We start from the raw sequence: 20,708 nt of genomic DNA, 5'->3' as shown, positions 1-20,708 counted from the left end.
GGTGGAAGAGTGGGTGGTCGTAGTGATGTTGACAAAGGTAGTGCTGTGTTTTACGACATGAAGTGGTCCAACAAGTCAATGGATCGTGTCGGTCTATAAGGGGTGGCCACTGCAGTGGAAGAGAGGGTAAGAAATAAATAGGGAAGTGGTAGTGTGGTGGTGGTGGTGATGATGATGATCAGTCAAGTGGGTAGGAGGGAGGAATTATGAGGGGCGACTGGGAGGGGCGCAGAGAGGATAGAGTCTCTCGGGCTCGGGCTGGTGGTTAGGCTAACCAAGGTAGTTAAGTTCTTGTTTAGTTAGCAATAGGCGAGGGGGGATTCGACGTTTGTGCGGTGCAGAAATTGAGCATAAAAACGGAGTGGAATGTGGAATGATTCATACATGCAAGACGTTTTGGTTGTCATGAGTGGTCAATGGCAGGGGGGAATGAAGTCGGTTATATAAACAGATGAGACTCGAGACTCGATAAATTATTTCATCTTTTGTCCTGGTAACACGGCGACAGGCGTTGAGCGTTGACAGCAGTGATGGACACTGACCACTGCAATGCCAGTGAACGGGTCAAGCCCACTTAAACCGTACGATGTACTCCATTATAGGTATCCAAGCGGGGAGCCACAGCTTGGGCTCCAGCCCGAGGAGCCTGGTTCTAAGCCTTGTTTAGTTCCGCGGGTGATTCCTTCTAGTTAAACCAAAGCCTGAAGCCCGCCTTTAAAACTCCGAATCCTCCAGGCTCCCTTCCCTCTACTCCCTTGAGTCAGACGCGACGTCATCTTTCTTCGCATTCTTTTAGCGGCTCTTCCGTGACGTGGCTCTTCAGGTGGATTTACTGGTTACCTTCTAACTCTAACCGAAACCGTTACGGTCCATCACTGAACCTCTTCCACGGCCAAGATATCTACCAAGGAGAGGGTCTTATTTCTCAACATCATCTCTCAAGTCTCGTATCACTCCCTCATAATCCCGTGCCACACCCAAGCATTCTTTGATACTTAAGTCGGGCGTTTTGACTTCAATCACTCTCCTCAATATTATGAACAAGGTTGCCTTGTCCAGACTAGACGATGGTGGATGGTTTCTTACCACCTCTACTGTACTACCGCCGATTACTGCCCGACCTAACAGTATCTCCTCCTTTCCCATATTCTAACCAGAGCTCCGCCGATCAATCCAGTTGATGCCCAACATAATTTCCCATCTTTCAACGTCCACCACCCGTCGAGACTCTAGAGTTCCATCCCTCTTCACCTGCTTCTTCAAGTTCAAGTTCTCGGTCGGCATCATGTTCCGCTTGCCTGTTGTGACTCGTGACTGCCACAAGCTCATTAGCATCAGGCTGACAACAAGGCATCCACTAAGTTAGCTTCGTGCCGGCAACCACGCCCAAGACTCGAACAGCACTTGCCGACTATGTCAATGCGACAGTCATCTCCGCCCGGGCGACTTTATCCAGTCCAACCCGCAGCACACCCCACGCGTTATTCAGGTTGCCTGGCTCCGTGTGGAAACCTGGCAAACGAGACCAGCACTTCATTCTGTGCTGCTGTACACCCTCAGCGCCTGATGATCGAAACAGCTCGAGTCGCTTATCAGACCCGCGCCTATGTACCCTTGGCTTGGATGAATCATCCTCAAATTCCCGAGGTCCCAGAAGACTTCATCCCTCTATTACAGCAAACCACATGATCTCGTTCCCTCGTGATCATGGTCTCCGGGCACAGATACCGTGGTCCACAGCACAATTCCCTGCTGGATCCGGCCAGTCCGACCGATGAGTCCCAGAGGATCGGTCACCCCGCTCAGTTCGTTGCCTACTGAAGCCGTTTTAACTACACCCTTGGTCCCGAACTTTTGCTACCTCTTCGAGGGCATTTCCAGACACTTTTCCGCACAAATGGAAAGAACAATATACTTATGATCTGTCCACAAACGAACACCTGGCAGTTCTTGACACTCTGTCGCATGCTTCTTGCAACCTGGAGGGTTGCCCGACACCCGCATACTTAAAACTAACAGCACAGTCAGCGGTTTATCCACTCGCGCCAAGTCTGATGCCCTCTCTCGGCGTTGGAACCGTGGCCTTGCCTGCTTCTGAATCCTCAGATAAGGCGCAGTGGGCTGTACACTTAAATGTACTTTCTGCCTGAAAATCCCCACAACTGACTCCTCGAGCCTGGCATCCACGTGTACGGCACAAAGCCCTATAGGTCTGCCTCCTGCTGAGTTCTGCACCTGCCACGTGCAATACGTACATTTTGACCGAGGAGGCGGCGACCGTCCTGCATAGCCCGTCCTAGGAGTACCCCCAGGATCGAATATTGACGTCTCTTAAGACTGAGGCATACCTATCAAACACCTTGCTCGGAGGTCCTGATACAAGAATGGTACCTCCAAGGTTGGAGAGCGTGGCTGAGTGAAGGTTCTTGCCCCAAAGCCTGAATGATTATTCTTTAAGACTATTCGCAATGACCAACGGCATCTCCAACCATGCCAGAAGGCAATGTCCCGCCTTGAGCGTTTTATTGCTGACTCCTAGTCAAGCCTCCACTGACTGGCATATTGAAGTCTACAGTCTTCAGTCCTTTGGATGAATGGTAATTTGAACTCAGTGGGGTGTCGCTTCACTCGGGCAAGCTCAATGCCACGGTAGGTTGGATTTGTGCTGAAGACGAGCAATAGCTTCCAAATTATAAATTCATCTTGATTTCGTCTCTGCGCTACATTGCTCATACTGTTGTCTATCAAGTCGGTCAATTTCTTTCCTCTTCATTTCACGTCGCTCCTTGACTTTGTCAATTCTGCTTCTGCCTTTGAATTTTCCGAGTACTACTCCTCAAGAACTTACGGTGGAATCCACTCCCACTACGACAATCACAAGACCATCTCAAGACGCACCTCATTCCTTTTTTTAAGCTCCACCTACCTCTTTCATTTACTCATCTACGAACAGAGACACGCACTCTCTCAGAACCTCAACATGCCTCGGAGGCCTCAATGGGAGTGCTGCTCTTGCCAAGCAGGACCGCAGCTTATAGCGAATGGCACTGTTTGTGCAAGTTGTGCGCATCGCTGTTGTCCATGCTGCCGGCGAGACAACAAGATTCCGCCTCCGGTCAAGCCCAAAAAGGCACAACTGGACTACTATAATTTGAACTGTGGCTCGGCATGTCCACTCAATGGCAACCCCGATGAGGGCAAGGTTTTATACATGGATGATGTCAAAAGCTCATTCAACCCTGGGCCCCAAGGAGGAAGGTCCAAGACATCCCTTCGACTTCGTGCTCGAGCTGACATGACCGGCTGGTGGAGATGTTGTAAATGTAAATACGCAAATAACCCAGCTCTATGTCCCGAAAAGTGTCTCAGATGTGAGCATGTCAAATGCGTAGCTCGCTGCACAGGAGTGAGCCATCCGCAAGCTTAGGATGACAACGAGGCTCGCAACCCCTGAGACTCAGCCTTCAGGTCAGGTCTGATACTCCACCCGAACTGCACTTCACCTCATTTGACCGCTCCAGCAAACCTTACGACCAATCATCGAGCGATTCCTGCAAGTACGCATCTCGCAAATATCTTGCTGCCCAAACAGTCTATCCGACACTTTGGCTCGCTTACCATGCTCCAACGAAGCCCATTCCGGTTCTCCACCAGCACTACTATCTTTTCACAATCATCCTTCTGACCCAATCAGGCAAGAACACCTTGCAGAAGGATTCACACACTCTTTACCGCCTCTCTGCTCAGTTTTTGCTTTTTTTTTTCACTACACGACAATGCTTCAACAACGGTACCAGCACGATGGATCCTGAGAACAGTACCAACACTATCAGATGTCAACAGTCATTGCATTTTTGTCACAGTCTCTCCTCAACAATTCACTTCACTTCTCACTTGTCTTTTCTTTGGCGCAGGATTGGACAGGCAACATAATACTTTCATTCACGTTGCTTGGCCTAAACGACTTTCCCATGTATCTTTGATGTTTCTACCACTATCGTTATAGCTTCTTATTGAATCCATCAATGAAAATGACTATTTTGTCGAACTATCAATCACTCCCATTATATGTAGCTTGTTCTATGAGTAATAGGCCACGCCGTTCCTGCTCGAAAGCTTCATGCCGACATCTGCCCCCAAGTCCTCGCCCGCTATCAACCACTCTGGTGACTTCTCGTCGTGTCCTGCAGACCCAGACACATCCAGCAACTAGATACCCCTACTCTCAGTACATCAGTCCTCCAACCGCAACCGCACAAGAGAGCTCAAATTTGACCAGCTATAGCTGGCTCGAAATTCTGTTTCGGCTGTCCCCTCTTCTTTCTCGTGCCTCCCAGCGCACTGCTATCACACACTCCCCATCCTGACCCTTAAATGGTCCAAAATTTAGCTATGCCTCCCAGCCAGATCCCTTCCGTTATGCTCGACGTTCCTCCTCTGGCCCCGTGATACAGCTGCGTGAAATGCACCATCCTGTCTTAGACCTTTTCAGAACGCTACCCTTACCCGTCTCCCATCCGAGCCTGTGGACGCGCTTGCCATGATACTCGTCATGCTCGTCGTCAGAACAGAGCAGTGCAATGCAGTGCAATGTACGCCCCCAATGAGGGCATACATACATATCCAATGAGCTGCTCTGTGCTTCCTTCCGCAGCATTGGGAGCAGTGGCGTTCGCTGCACATCGTGGTGAAGAGCAATCGGGAATTCCTGAATCTGGAGTAGTGACATTAGCACTGTGACGTGAGCGCCCGAGATGTGCTTGTTTCAAACAGCCCTGAGTATCTATCTCAACATCGAGGCTCACTGCAGCTCGCTCAGTGCCTAGTCGTTCGTTCTTGCGCTTGCCGTGCCGTGCCGTGCCTTTCCTTTACACAGAGAAATAATTTTCACAATGTTTGGAACAGATGCCGCGTGTGGGTGGTGGGAAATGATGGCGTCCTCCGCCGAGTTGTGAGTTGAAAGGAAATGCTTCTGTCGATGATTTCATCTCGTCCCATCCCATCCTTGGAACGATGATGGCGTTCGTGGGCCACCTGTGGAAGCGAAAAATACAACATGTCTCTCGAGCATCTCGGCTCCTTGACGATGACGACAGCACTCTCTTGTCGGCTTCGAACGAGGAGAGATGGAAATTCCTTCGTTCAGACCTCTAAGCATCTCGCTATCGCGCAGTCACATTTCAGCACAGGAGTTGAACGCTCACCTCCGGGATTTCACGCTGCGCGAAAAATTTTCAACCCGACAGTTTCAGCACGCCACGACCTCATTCACGTCACTGTTGGAGAGATGCAGTCGTCATCCACGTCGATTTCCGTAGCCACACATATTCAACCGCACACGATCATCACGGAAGAGGATATTATGGGAACTATGCTGGGTATTTAGGTTCCTCGAAACATGTCATGGTGTCAGTCCTTCTTCCCCGAGATTGCGCTGAGGCTGAGGCTGAGTTCCGGCTTGTCGTTACCCTGCAAGTGAGAGGAAATCTTTCTTCACGGATCCACTGGGTCGGTACCGTGAATGGCGGAGGCGGATGGCGGAGGGCGGGTGGTGGTTGATCTGCTTCCGAACCGCACGACTACGAGGGCAGAAAGCTCCAGGATGCAGGGGAGCAGGAGAAAATACAGGAGAAGCAGAAGCAGAAGGAACAGGGGAGCACATGAATGTACGGTGAGCAGAATCCTGGGACCTTGGGGGAGGCTGGCGCACGAGATGGCGAAGTCCAGACAGAGCCTCGATCGAGGCTTTTTCAATCTGCATATCGGATTCGTGTGCTCGGAACGCGCCTCTGGTCAAAATCTTCAGGAGACCAGGCTGCCGGGTAAACAGAGACATAAACTGTGGGTTAGAAAGTGCGGCGGCTTGCGAGTCGTGCATAGCCCCGAAACTTACTGTTTATATCTGGAAGCATCGATCTGACCGCAAATCTCGGGTGGAAAGGCCTGATTTCGGATCTTTATTTTTTTTCTTCTCTCTCAAGATTTTAGAAAAGGAAAAAGAGAGCTTCGGTTTTGATGATCCATGACGTGCATGACGGTGAGCTTAGCTTCAGTTGGACCAGAGCCCAGATCAGGACGGATGATCGAGTAGGTACAACTAACCGTAGCTCCATCTCGGAGCGCGATCTTCGGTAATGATGATGATGGACGATCGAAGTGGATAGAGCGCAAGCCTCCAAAGATTCAAGATTCAAAGGTCCAGGAGATGCTTGAAAGTGGCTCACCGTTAGAATCTTTTGACAGTTGCCATCGGATGCTGTCCAGTGACGGCGTCAAGTAAGTTCTGCAGCGGAGGAAAGTTCCCCCAGCCTCCAAAGGCTCCAATCTGCACCGGGGAAGTCGGGAGGAAAGACGGTATGGATAGGCAGTGACGGAAATCTTGAAGATTTTCCTTTTTTGACAGGAACGGTTTGCTGTCAGAATCATTGTGAAGGCACTCTGGGTGGAATCCTGTGAGACGTACGTCAGGGCGAGGCGAGGTGAGGCGTTGGTGCGAAAATCAGGTTGGGGCGAATGTAGGTAAATATATTTATATATCCGAAACTTCGGAGCAAAGAATCCGGCATGAATCCCAAGTCAGGGCAATGTTCTGTCATGAGCTGCAGTTGTCAAAGAATCACTGGGATTTAGTTAGCGAGACAGTTCTATTCTTGTGGGTCAATGATGAGGCCATCAAAGTACATTCAGTGTTTGTTGTGACGAGTCCTTTTTACAACAACCATGATGTTTCCGCAAGCTTTTGCCGGGTCCTCGTTGCGTCCCGTCTTGCCATCGGGCTTCAGGTTGACAGCTGTCGATAGTAATATCCTTTGCGTTGCGGATGAAACCAGTACGGAGGAATCCTCTACTGTGATGGTCTGTCTCTGGGAAGAAGAAGGGATTCAGATGCGTTGTAAGCGGGCCAAGGATCTCTTATTCTTAGGTATCGTCTTTTTGCTATCAACACTCATATCTGACAATGTGCCTCTGTCTATTTACTAACTACGTACTTCGTAGACATCAAGATGTTCGGACAAGGATATTCTCCCATCTCTGTGTCCTGACTCCTCGCCTTTCCACCCTTGCTCCTGGTCTCAAAATGGCAGACCAGGTGACAGCGGCCAGGAGACATCCCACGTTTTCCCGGGATGGCAGCATGGCAGCAAGGACGAGGTTTGTTAGGACTCAATGTCAAGCAGGTCCCGCATACGAGAACCGTACTTTGTGCAGCTCTCAAATTTTACACGAGTAGTGCGTACCGTGTTACCACTCCATCTGTATTAAGGGCTCGTACTCGCAGCTACAATCACCGTGTGTATCCGAAAGCACGACCATCTGATGAACAACAACAATGAGTTTTTGCCCCTCGCTTAAGAGCTGGCCCTGGTTGAACTTACTTAGTAGTTAGTACCCCGAGGGGAGCCTCGGTACTATTGGAACAGTACAGTTCATGATTGGACCAGGAATTGGATGTGTACCTGAAGATCATCTACCAGGCCAAAAGGCCAAGGCATCAACCCTGTTACGACCATGAGTTTCTTGGACAAACCACTCACCACGCCCAGCCACCCCCTCCTTTCTTTGGTGATGGTGGTGGTGGTGGTGGTCTGGCAAAAATGCGAAAGCAACAGAGAATGTCGATCAATCGATCCGATCAAGCAATCAATCCATCCATCAATCAGTGCGGTTGGCACGCACGCACGCCCGCACGCACGTTTTACACTTTTGCCACGCGGGTGAAGGTGCACGAGGTCCTCAAGGATTTCCGTCCACGACCTGGGATAAAAATCCAAAAGACCCATCCCATGTTTCTCTTCCCATGCGAAACTCTAACTAAGCTTGCTTTTCATGAGCCCACTCACACTTGAGATGGGCCCGTCAGTGAGTATCAAATTATCAATGCCATGCATGCTGCACGATATCAATATGTTGATTTCTGGACCTCAGCTAGCTACGAGTGGGTAGGTAGGTACCTTTCAGGAGCACCAGATTACACGCACGAAGACTCGACTTCAATCAACCATAATGTAACATGGTTCTGCAATGCAGCTACCCTATGCTCACCCACTGACTCGGGCGACGAGCTAACTAGTTAGCCATCGATGTGGTACAGGACTCTCAGGGCCCAGGAGCCTTCTCAAGCAAGCTGCCGATTCCCCTCCCCTTCTCCCCTGCACATATCCGAAACTACCACTGTCATATATATTTTAATTATTCTATCTGGGTCGCGAATCACTTCTCGTTCGCGATCCGATTCCGCGGTTCGTGAATCGCTCGCTCGGGGTGTGAGAGTAAGTAATTATTCGTAGTAGTCCTAGTAGTCGTACCAGAAATAATCGCCCCGTCTTTGTTTGGCGCAAGTTTGGTACGGATCTTTTGATGGTATTGGACCTCTCCTCCTTTACTCATGCTGGTGGTACCTCATACCTCGCGCACAATGGAGCTACTTTTGACTTCGACCCCGAGAAATCGTGTATCTTACGCATATGACGGATGTTGATTCTTTTGAGGTTTGTCAATTACCAAGTAAGTAGCCGGTAGCTACAAACTTCTTGCGATTTGTGCGAGGCCGTCCCCCTGGGACATTATTGAGTATGGATACTTAATCATTACAAGGGACCGAGTACGTAATTTCGTAGTTCCAGGTAAGCCCGGAGATGGACCTCGTAGTGGCTGGGATGTGTGGCAGCGCGCTAAGATCAGCGAAAAGGACTCCCTGTCGCTACATTTATCCCCCCGTCATGACTGCTGCGATCGCCACCAGGTAATCCCCTAATGCTGTTGGGGACTGCGGGAGGCCAAGACGCCTAGTTTTAGATGGACAGGGTGGTTAAAGATGTTGGATCCACCATCCACCATCCACCATCAACCCTTTGGACCTGGGTGACAGTCACAAATAATTGAATATCTCGCATTGTGCTTGGGTTATTCTACTAAGTAGCTAAGGCATAGCCAGAATACGGATATATGTGACGATCCACTATTCCGAGTCTCGTAATTGTGTCGTAGAGTTCTGAATCACGATCGAAGTAGGTGTTCAAGACAAACTTTCAACTTCACGCATTGTTCGACTGGTGGCTCTGCTCATCCGCTACTAGATGCACCACTGAGCCAGACAACGAAATACACCAATTCCTCCTTGTGAATGTGCCTGATGGTTCATCCTGGCCCAATGTCTCGTAACTTTGGAGTACATGTTGACGCACCACCCTAATGTAGGACAAATACTGAGTTTGCATGGCCAACGAAAGCTTGCGCTCGAATGTTGATGTAAGAATGTCTTGCTCATCTGCAACGGCCACAATTTGAGGCGCAGGAGTTAGGAGAGGGCCCTGCTCTATCCCTGTTTGCAAGGCAGCAAGATTGACAGATAACCGAGAGGTCAAGGCAAGCCTTCTGCTTACTGGGTGGAAACTTCAAGCCACTTTGCGATTTTTCGCCATCGTGATCACTATTTGAACTCAGGCTTGTGAAAGATAATCTGCACGAAGCGAAGAGTCCACTGAGAAGAAACTCAAAATTCAACGCGCTTGTTGCATAAAGCGGATTCCAGTTTGCGAGAGGGAATGAGAAGCTGGACTATGGTGCTGGGCGCCCGTTGTAGGATCCACTGCGGTAGGATATCATTCGAGTCTTTTTGCTTGCATGGATAGAATTTTGGTGGTGTGGGATGGGATGGGATGTGCTGCACGAGGCGAAGGAGCGGCAAGTCTGCTGTGCATAATGCGGAGAATGGCCCAAAGGTTAAAACCCACCAGTGTACATTTCCGGAGCTTATTGGAAACCGGAATTCCCAGCTGTTGGAGTTTGAGACGAGAAACTTGGATTGACCTCAAGGAAATACTTGGTGTTGAAAGCATATCTGTAAGTCGAATGGTGGGGGAGGAGGTGGATGGTTAATCCATTGTGAAGTCGAGGAGCGGGCAGTCGGGAGCCATGGTCAGTAAAAACGTCACCTAGAATGGGAGGAAGGCGCGCCACCAGAGTACCTACGTACCCAATACGCGTTATGGCAATGATACATGAGTGCTTCGATTCAACGAACACAGCTTCTGAAAAAGAAACTGATGCTCTCGAGATCAACTTCATGTCGAGGTTCATGTTCATGTTCATATTCGTGTTCAGCCTTACTAAGTTGTCCCCACCATGGTTTCATGAATTGAAACGAGAGGCATTTGTCTGATGATCTTCGTACTCTCCACCCAAGAGCCCCTGCAATCTTTCGCGTGGACACATGCCGAAATACTACTAGTATTTTTGGCTTCTCATCCGAGATGATGTTCGTTTTAGTTATCCGTTGGCCGCTACCGCAGCATAAGATCCATTCCCCGGAGGAACAACGACGATAATTTCAAGTTCTCTAACCGTAATCATCATCATCATCATCATTATCATTATCCGTATGATGGCCCGCGCAAATGAAGCAACTGATTCAGGACTAGAAGACTCGGATTGAAGCGTGATTACCGGTCCGTGCAAGCAAAAGTAGATTACTCGTCAACTGGGAACAAGTGATGCCGAAACGTCCGACGAGAGATTCATTCGTGCCTGGGGGAGCACCCAAGGATGAGTGAGGCTCAGCAGTCGAACATGACATAACATTTGGCTGATCGCGGTGTGGTGCTGTCAAATGATGGCTAATTTGAACTCTTGAGTCGTGGCTGTCCGCGGGCAATCGCGACTCCGAGACACTATGGAGCATCAATAGCATCAGAACACACGAACAATCTCCCTACCATAGGCATGTGCTTCGGGTCCTTGGCCCTCGCCGAAGTTGTATACTCGTAATGAGGGAGACAGGAGGCGATGACTAAATACCTGCGTTGACTGGAACTTTGTGAATACGAGTGCACTCCACAGTGTACTTCCTTTTGATGGGATGTGGATCAGGATGGAATCGCATGTGAGAAAGACTCCTGGCACATGAACGATTCATGGATGGCTTCAGAGATGTGGGCAGATCAGCAATGAGAGGCATTTGCTACTATTTCAGAATTGGGTGGGTAATGTAAGTTTTGGGGTCTAATGCATATCCATATTGTTGTATGGTGGACCTGAAGACATTACCCTCGCACAGCGACTTCCGTGAGCCAGAGGCTATACAGAAAGTCGATATACTCGATGAATAAGGATACCAGTATCTTGTATTCATGGGTCAGCTAGTATATCTGAATGATTGTCGTCGTCAAGAACTGCTCCCGGAAGATTTCCATTCGATACATTTCCGGCTTGGGACAAGGGCGAAGAAAGGTGGAAAGAAAGCAGGGGTGTCAGAGCAGGGGGGGGAAGGGGGGCCCAACTCTCTTGGGCTCGGGGAGTCTGAGGGACCGGGTTTCCCATTAGGCAATGGTAAACACCCCGGTAACAGAAGGACACTAAGGACTTGGAAGGTGGTCGTGATTTGAGCTCGAGCACTACCTACCTAGGTAGTCAAGAGACCATGTCTGACAAACATATTCATAGGCCCCTAGAAATGGGAGTTGGAAATGTTCTTTGCAGGATGCAGTGCAGCGCATTGCCGTGCAGCGCATTGATTGTCTTTAGGCTTGATTAGTTCGCTATTAGCAAGTGACGGTGTAGGCCTCTACCAGCATCCGAGCACAGAAGAGAACCAATGACCACCCAATACCACGGTCATCAACGAGTTCGAGTTGCGTCAGATATGCATCAATTCTTTGTTGGAGGGAGGAGGGGTGAGCAGTTCACTTGGCCCAATGCGAGTCAAGTGCTGATCGACGCGCTAAGAGCCAGATCCAGGTCGAACGCCGGTCCACACATGGCGTGTCAATCACTGCCAGTGTCGTATTCAACTTGCGGCGGAGCTAAGCCTCAGACTGGTTTAGACTGGTGGGCGACGAATTCAAGAACTGCTTGCCACCAACTTGAAGCGGAGAAGAAGAGATTCAAGAACGAGGGCGAATGGATCATGGATCCTTGAGCATCCGAGATGATCAGAAACTGTCAGTGCCAGAAATCTTAGTGATGATACTTGTGGGATCAAGCTGTAATCATGACGAAGAAAAGGTAGATACTAGCACTCGATGATAATAATGAATGATGCTCATGTTCATGCTCATGTTCATGTTCATGGCAAGACGCCAGATTGATCCGTGGGACCACTGGCGGTGGCACCCAATGCTCAGGCGCGCCATCCATTTCCCGACATTATCGACCACAACGCGCCACCATCTCGGTTGGAGGATCCGTAAAGATTGGCACAACATCTGGCGTCTTCAACTCAAGTCCATCACATGAATTGAGAAGGAGGCTAGCAAGAGGGTGTTTGACTTTACGAGCGAGTATCCCGTACACATCCACGGGTCACACAGGCCAAAGACAAGTATAGCAACTCTTGTGTGCGAAACCTCAGTCAAGCACGCGAGGTTGGCACTGGCACTGGCACTCTTTGGCTGTTCCTGTTGCAAACTCATGGTGTTTGGTGCAACCCAGAGGCCAGAGCAGTGGTCCAGCGTGCACAGTGGAGCCTGAAGCCTGAAGCTTGAGCGTGCCGGTGCCAGTGCTGCTACTGCCACTGCTTGCAACATGGCCCCCCGGTCTGTGATCGCCGGCGCCGTTGGGCGTTCGGAGGGGAGCGTGTTTCGAATTCGCCCGCTCAACCACTAAACCCATGGCGCTGGCAATTGGAAATTAGCAGGGATCATCGGCCACGCAGCTTCTTAACTTTGTTCGCTGCTAGTTCAGTCCACTTTTTGTCGGCAATATACTCGTACCGTCCAGTCCGTAGACCCTCCAAACTGGTCGCAAATCACAGCATCACAAGCGGGGAGTGAGATACTATCCCATCCGCTGACGGACTATCCGCACTGGTACGAGTGACTCGGTATCCGTACAGACGATGCCATTTATGCTCGAGGCTTATCTACCGATCTGCATTGAGTGGTAGATGACGAGAAGGTTTTGGTTCGGATGTCGAGCTATACAGTGGTCAGTCACGGGTCCTTGGGTACGATAGGCATTCGTATTGGGGCTCTTGGGTAAAGAAGCCCCTAGGTCTGACCACCAATTTCCTTGATCTAGGCTTGTATTCTACACCTACCATCACTCACTCACCTGCCGGTGCCTATTGCCTATTCAAGTTGTTGGCTGCTCCTTTCACTTTCGTTTAATTCGTGTCTGTGATCGAGATTCGAGAAGGAGAAGCACACTGGCAGTTCAATCAATCATCCCGCCAATTTCGATACCGCACTCACCTTCACATCTGATCAATCGTCGATCATCACCCTGCATAAACTCGGCCCCCATCAAAGGTTCTCGAGGTGCCCGGTCACAATCACCATCAAGGTCACGGTCACGGTCCCTAGACTTTTCTTTCCTCTACCACTCTGACCACCACTAAATCCATACTCCACCCCTAACAGTCCAACACGCGACAAGCGCTCGTCTCTTTCGACCCTTTTTCCACGACGTGTCTCCATTCTGCTGTCCTTCACCCTTCCAACTTCCCTGCTGCATCTGGTACCTCACCAACCCTGCTTCCCGTCGGCGCCATGGCTGGCAAAAAGCGCACCGTCGCTTCGGACAAAACTCAACCAAAGTTACCACAAGGGAAAGCCCTTGCAAATCCGGGCGGCACCAATAGCCTGATCTCGAGCAATGTTCAACCGCATCAATCATACTCATCACTATATTCATACCAGCCGGCCTCACAATCCACCCTACCATCGTTGCCTGTGGGTGCCCCTGTCGCCCCGACTGGCCAACCCTCGACCGCTTCTTCTTCACCACCACTGCCTGGACAGTTATTTCAAGAGCACCCGCAGGTTCGAGCTCAGGCTCAGGCTCTGGCTCAGAGTCGTGTTCCTCATCCCCGTCGAGACGCTTTAGCTATTTCTGGCCCTGACCCTGGTCATCCCGAAGTCGTCGTCCAAGTGAGTTGAACCATTTCCTAAGGCTTTCCATTTTCGCCGTTAGCACACAATCCCACCCCTACTCCGTACTGCGGTCGTGATGTTGTCATTTCCAATACGGCATACTACCACCCTGGTCAGCCGTTGAAGCTTTTTTCGGTCGTTGGCTCGCGGTCCAATGTCCACACACTGCATCCCTGGATGACCCCGTTGGTCCTGGTCATTTCTCCTGCCTTCCAGGCCATCCCCTCCTGTCAGACTTCGCGGGCCATCGACGACCGGGTCCTGCTCCCGGCACGTCTCTAGGACCTGGTAGATGGTGGACATCCAACTTCAACGCTTGGACCAGCCAACAGCCAACAGCCATTAGATCCACCCATGATCCATCCGCCATCCACTGATCCACCCGAAAGACAAGCCCAAGTTCCAGGTTTCCAACTCCAGTTCCGTTGGCCTAAGCTCCCGCGCCTGGAGCTCCACTTGATTGCATACTGCCAGTTTCGAAAACTCGAATCCACTCATCACTGGTGGTCGGGGTCTGTTCAGTCTTCGAGTTACTGCATCTCGCTGCGCTTCATCAACCACAACCATCAAACCCTGCCTAGTCCCCCCCTCGGCTTTTCTGTATTATTCCACCTCTTGCAGTCGCCAAAACTTGTTCTCTTCGTCCATCGTCCACTCTCTTTGACTTGCACCTTATTGCGAGTCTTCCGTGCTCGTACATCTGCCTCCCTGTCCCTGCCTGGATTGCCGTTGGCCCTCTTTCCGTTATACTTGCACCGCCACGTCTGACGTTTCGTTTTTATTCCAACCTCCTCTCTCCAAACCCCAATGCTCCCTGTCAGCAGTTGCCCTTTTTGAATGCAAATAACATCAACTCATTTGCACTGGCACATTGGCAACTGCATCCAACCTTCTACTTAGAAGCGCATCTTCCCTTCAACCCCCGTTCCTTCACTACCCAGTCCTTCCCAATATCCGGCCCGCCACGCTGCGGCTACAGTCTAGTACATGGTATGCCCCAAGCTCCCTTGCCAGCATCCCCCCTCCCCCTGTCATCTATTCCCCAAGTCCAATCTTTTGTGGCTGCCTTACCCGTTTTTCACATGCCCGCATTGACCCCTCCAATGCAATTCATCTATCGTTTCAAATCCAACAAAATCAACCCTGGCACCGGCTTGCACATTTCAAGCCCGTTTTAAAGCCTTGCTCGTTCGCTGCATCCTGGCCCTTTCTGGGCCTCGACTTGTTGCGCAAAGTCTCGCTTTTGTTCACCTCTCCAATCCGACCCCAACCCTGGCCAATGAAACTCCCCTGCCTCGAAACCAGGAACGATCAATCTTATGATCCATTGTTGAGCTATCCAGTACGCGCGTTTCGCCTTTTGAGTGCCAGTTCATCAGTTCAGATCTGTCCATCTACCAATTGAGCACGACCCATTGCTGTCCCCTTGTTTGTTCCACTTTGTGCCTGGCTTGGTTCAAGCGAAAATGGTGGCACCGATCACCAATCCCTTCCCCCGGGCCTCCATTTCGTGAGATCCTCGCCGACAGATCAGGCTTGATCATTCTTCGCCTGTTCCTCTTTTATCCTTGCTGATCATCAAGCCTTTGTTCTTTGTTCCGACCTGTCATTCCTGCATAGCATAGCATAGCATTGTTGCTTGTTATTTCGTTGCGATCATTCCCTTCAATCCATCAAGGACTTGATACTGACGAATGGACCCTCAATGCAGCATCGCACAACACAACCCTACCAGAACGTTGCTCCTGTGCATCACATTCAGCCATCGCAGCCGCAAGCACAGTCGCGAACGCTAAGTAGCAGTCAACCGCAACAGCAACCATATCCATCGCCAAACGTTTATCCGCCACAATCAGGTCTTCAGTCGCCGTTTCTCAATCAACCTCCACAATTTCAACAACAACAGCAGGGACCGAACGACCCTCCAAACTTTTACACATCAAATCCCAGTCCTCGTAGTCAACACAGCGGCGGTGGACCGTACTATCCTACAGGTGAGTTGAAATCGCGAGTTTCCAACTGATTGGAGATTGACGCGGTGTTGAAGAAAAACAAGAATCCATGGCAGCCTCAACGATGCAGAGGCCTTATCCTCCAATTTACAACACTCCCCAGTCAAATTCCCCGGCTTCGGTAACTTCGCCTCAAACACATGATCATGGGAGACCAATGTATGGACAACCAACTTCGCAGCTAGGCCAACCACTTTATGGATATCCGCAGTATCCATCAATGAATCAGGTGCACCAGCCACCATATGCCTCTCACCATGCACAGACTCAGCAACATCAGATGAATTCTCAGCCAATGTTGCCCTATCAGTCCACGACTCCTCAGCTTTCCCAAGGTCAAGTTACTCCGCATCATTCGACAATCTCGAGCAGCCCAAGACTCAAGTCTGAAGTGAGTCAACAATACCAACAAGCGCCTCAAGCACGACCAGGGATGATTTCTCAGCAACAACAGCAACAACAGCAGCAGCAGCAGCAGCAACAGCAACAGGTTCAGCAACAACCACAGCAGCCCCAACAACATCAAGGACTTCCTCCAGCAAGTGTTGCTCTTCAGCAAGCCGCACAACAGCACGCCCAGCAAAACCAACAAAACCAGCAGAATCAACAAGCTCCTAATGCTCCTCCTAATTCAAATGCAGCTCCGGGACCAATTCCCGCGACGACTCCATTGGTTGTTCGTCAAGATGGTAACGGAGTCCAGTGGATTGCCTTTGAATATTCCAGAGATCGTGTTAAGATGGAGTATACAATTCGCTGTGATGTCGAATCTGTGGACGCCAATGCCTTGTCGCAAGAATTCAAATCCGAGAACTGTGTCTATCCACGTGCATGTGTGCCAAAAGAGCAGTACAAGGGAAATCGATTAGCTTACGAAACCGATTGCAATCAAGTTGGGTGGGCATTAGCTGAATTGAATGCCTGTCTTCGAGGAAAGAGAGGGTTGATTCAGCGAGCCGTCGATAGCTGGAGGAACAGCAATCAAGACCCACGATTGAGAAGCCGACGTGTGAGGCGACAAGCGAAGATGAACACCCGATCTAAATTATCGACTTCCACCTCGGGTCAGGCACCTGCGTCTGCTGGTTCCGTCTCAGCTGGGCTCCCTGGTCCAAACTCTATGGCAGCTCCGAGTGCAAGGCCCCCTGGTCCTCTATCAAATGCTCCGTCCCAGCTCCTTCATCACCACCAAGATGTCTCCCCAACCGGACAAGAGAATGTTGGAGGTACGTCTCAACCTGAACTTCCCACCTCGTATCTCAAGATCTTTCCTTCTCCTACCCTTACCAACATACCTATTTCCTCGTCCTCGGTCTTATTATAGCTACTGACATATTTGTAATTAGCTCAAAATTACAATACAGCTCCCCACGGTTACCGTCAACCTCCAGGACCACATCACATGGCGAGTCCTAACGATATTCGCCAAAGTCATGTATTCCCTGGTTATCAGACCTATCCTGCTGTCCCGACTTCACTGGCCCCTTCTATGCCCCCATCCATGCAAGGCAATCTACATCATCTTGGTCGTCCAGGCGGCAATGCGACCATGGTATCTAAAGACCATGAAGACAAAGACGAAGAAGATAACGCACTCTTTGGCGAACTTCCTGAAGGTAAACGACGAAAGTTTATCTTGGTCGAAGACACTCAGAAGAGCGCTCGTGTCCGAGTCAAGGTAACCCTAGATCAGATTGAAATGAGCGAGATTCCTGACTCTTATCGAAAACAAAACTCGGTTTACCCACGTGCCTACTACCCAGTCCAAATGCAAACTGGGCCCGAAACAACTCGTGGTGACCGCTTCGTGGAAGAGGGTGACGAGGTGGATGCTGGCCAACCAACAGTGGGCAAAACAATTGTTTCCGTATCGACGAGTGATGGTGAAGCCGATATTGGCGTGCCTCAGATTTCAAAGAGCAAACGCAGCCGTGAGCAGAAGCTCAACGAGTTAGGATACCGTATGGCTTGGGGACAAGGTCGAGTGTTCTCAGGTCGTCCCATCTTCCTTGCTCGAGCTTGTAAGTATATTTGTCTATCTCACTGTAATTGTCCTATCAGAACTGACTAGTCACATAGTGGATGCCTATAGGGGTAAGCAACGGAGTGCTCTTCTAGCAGCCGGGCAAGAGTCTTCCACCATTCCCGCTCATCTTGAGACACGACCTGGCAAGAGGAAGTGGCAAGAAAGAACAAGTAACGTCACTCAACCAATGACGCCGCCAACAGCAGCATCGAACTGAACGTTATCACTCGATTACTATTCCTCTTTCTCGAAATCATTGACGGGTGTTTTTCCAGCGATGCTGCTGAAGCGGTTTCGACCGTCGTTTGAATGTACAATATTTGTGGGTCAAAGCCCTGATGAACACGAAAATCCACGCCATAGGTCGAGAAACATTGATGTATTCAAATTATTGTTTGGTATACATACCCGGATACCACCAAGGCTCTGGAGAACTTGGTCTCCTAAGCCAACTAGCAAGTTGGCCTGGTGTGGTTCCGCTTGGAGTTCAACGACCCAGGTTGTCGAGGTGGGTCTTTTGGCGTGTGGAAAGGAGGACAGTGCGAGGATGCGGATATATCCTCTTCGCCAGGACACCCAGTTGATCATCTTGTACACATCACGATGGTTTGAAGATTATGGTTGGATATTGTGCGTTGCGGATACCCTTTTGCGAAATGGATGGAATTGGAAATGTCGACACCGCAATGTTGGAAAGTCCTGGTCTTTTTCCTTTCTGGCGACCTTCTTTTTCTTCGAATGCTACGAGTGGAATGGCCTGTCTGGGTTCACCTCACCATCCCGACGACCAATGAAATTATCATCATATACCTTTCGGCTGCTCCTGAGCGAACTCTTTTGGAAACTGGAATCATTTATTACGACGGCCTCTTCTTGTTTTTTCTTTCTTCTCTCGGATTAGCAGATGGATGGAACTGCCCCTATCTCCTATTCCCACTTTTACATTCTTCTGGAGGACCATTTTTTCTTCTTTCTTTCCAGCTCCCTCAACTCACCACACATCATGGTTGGAAGAGGGACAAAAGGAACATGGTATTAGTATCGACGGGCATGGAATGGTCACGAGGGCAATTTGGACATGAAATTGGGAAGGAATTGGCAGAAACTCAAGCGATGGATGGGACGAAAACAAAAACTAGGGACGAAATAACTTTTTCTTGACACGCACTCACACACCAACATACCATACCACAACATGAACAGACACACACGCAACCACTCATAATCACACTCAATACTCCTCATACTCTCTCACACACGATCAGAATGGACATTTTCGATTCTTAAAACGTTTCTTCATCTTGATGCCATCATTCACTCCTCTACAACTTTGCGTATTGAACCCGCTGCTAGCCCCCACCCCTTGATCCCTTGCCGCTCGCCCGCCTGCTCTGAGTGAGAGTTACATTGGCTCATCACACTGATTGTATGCTGTATACTGTACACTGCATCTTCCCACACGCGACTCGATGAGATGCAGAGCAACATAGTGCCAAGCCACATGAGGTTGTGTGAAGACAGCTAGGCAGGGGGTCTTCTCCAAGAAGACAATACAACACAAAACAAGACCGGTGATACATACGGATGAGAGCAGAATAACCCGAACTACTTAAGACGGGGATTGCTTTGAAGGGGCACGGATGGACGATGGAGTGCGTGGAGAGGAGTGGAGGGGAGGGCAGAGAGGGCTCTACGAGCATGAGCGAGCATGAGGATCATGACGCAACGGTGGGATAAATGATTACTGGTGTCGGTGCGCCGCCGTTGAGGTGTTGGTACTAGGTCAAGTCGGTTCGTACCTAGCTACCTACCTAGGTAACCTACCCAACGAAAGGTATGGTATGTGTATGTGGACTTTGGGACCGGAAGATACAGTACCTAAATACCTACTGGCTGGGATAGCTGGCAGGGCGTGGGCGTGGGCGTGGAATGGAAAGATACGTTAGGTACTTGACTAGTTGGATGGAGAAGATCGCCGTCCTTGTTTCGGTGTATGAATTGTTCTCTCTCTCTCTCTCTCTGTCCATCTCTCGGGGTCGGGCTGCTATAGATAATCTATAGCTGCCTTGTTGAGCGAGTGTATCCTTGCTACTTCTTAATGGGGTATCCAATTCATTGAGATCAAGAGATTGAACCAAAAAGAGTCATTGAAAAAACAAGGGAAGGAACTGAGTCGATCAAGCCCATGAATGATACTGATGTTCATTTCAGCCATGCTAGCTAGCATCTTATCCACCCTAGACAAAACCAATAATCCATTATAATAACTGCGCTTTATCTTCATCTTCGCTTGACATTCGTTGCTCATGTCCCTTTTTTGGTTAACGCCTGCTTGCGCCTAGATCATGCATGCTATTTGTAAGAATGCTGGTGAATGCATGGTAATACTATACAATTGCTATCCCAAATTTCCTCCAGTTACCCAATCCCCCCCCCCGTGCTGTTTGTCGAATTGGAACTGTCCCTGCCTCAATTCTCCAAATCATAGAGGCGTTTTCTGTCAATACAATGAGCTCGTTCATCGGTGACAAAACGATGCTGCTTCTCCCACTTTTTTGGTACCGAGCCTTGGTGAGACTTCCAAATTTGTGCGTCGAGTTGCCGAAGATTATAATTCATTGTTGATACATGATTTACCTGATAACATGGGCGAGTTTGAAGTTTAGGTCGACACTTCGATCTCTGTTGTGTGATGAGTGATATTTCGAAATTGGTGCTGGTATGCCGAGAAATATTCATCTCGCTGCAGTGTGGAAAAGATCGAATCGGTTATGTCGTAATGCTGGACTGGATTTTCTC

At 49.7% G+C, this 20,708-nt stretch overlaps 1 protein-coding gene across 1 annotated transcript; it reads left to right on the top strand.

The window, feature by feature from the left end:
• Positions 1 to 15,932: 15,932 nt before the first annotated feature.
• Positions 15,933 to 18,126, top strand: LTR84_008435 (uncharacterized protein; the record flags this gene model as incomplete). The annotated part of the gene is made up of 3 exons (XM_064851981.1): positions 15,933 to 17,109; positions 17,230 to 17,904; positions 17,963 to 18,126. The coding sequence occupies 3 exons, from the start codon at positions 15,933 to 15,935 to the stop codon at positions 18,124 to 18,126; spliced, it is 2,016 nt and encodes a 671-aa protein (XP_064701886.1).
• Between the last annotated feature and the right edge of the window lie 2,582 nt (positions 18,127 to 20,708).

Source organism: Exophiala bonariae (genome assembly GCF_035927105.1).
Source record: "Exophiala bonariae strain CCFEE 5792 chromosome Unknown scaffold_31, whole genome shotgun sequence".
Classification (NCBI taxonomy): Eukaryota; Fungi; Ascomycota; class Eurotiomycetes; order Chaetothyriales; family Herpotrichiellaceae; genus Exophiala; species Exophiala bonariae.
The sequence above is the reverse complement of the archived record's forward strand: the minus strand, read 5'-3'. Positions and strand labels throughout refer to the sequence as shown.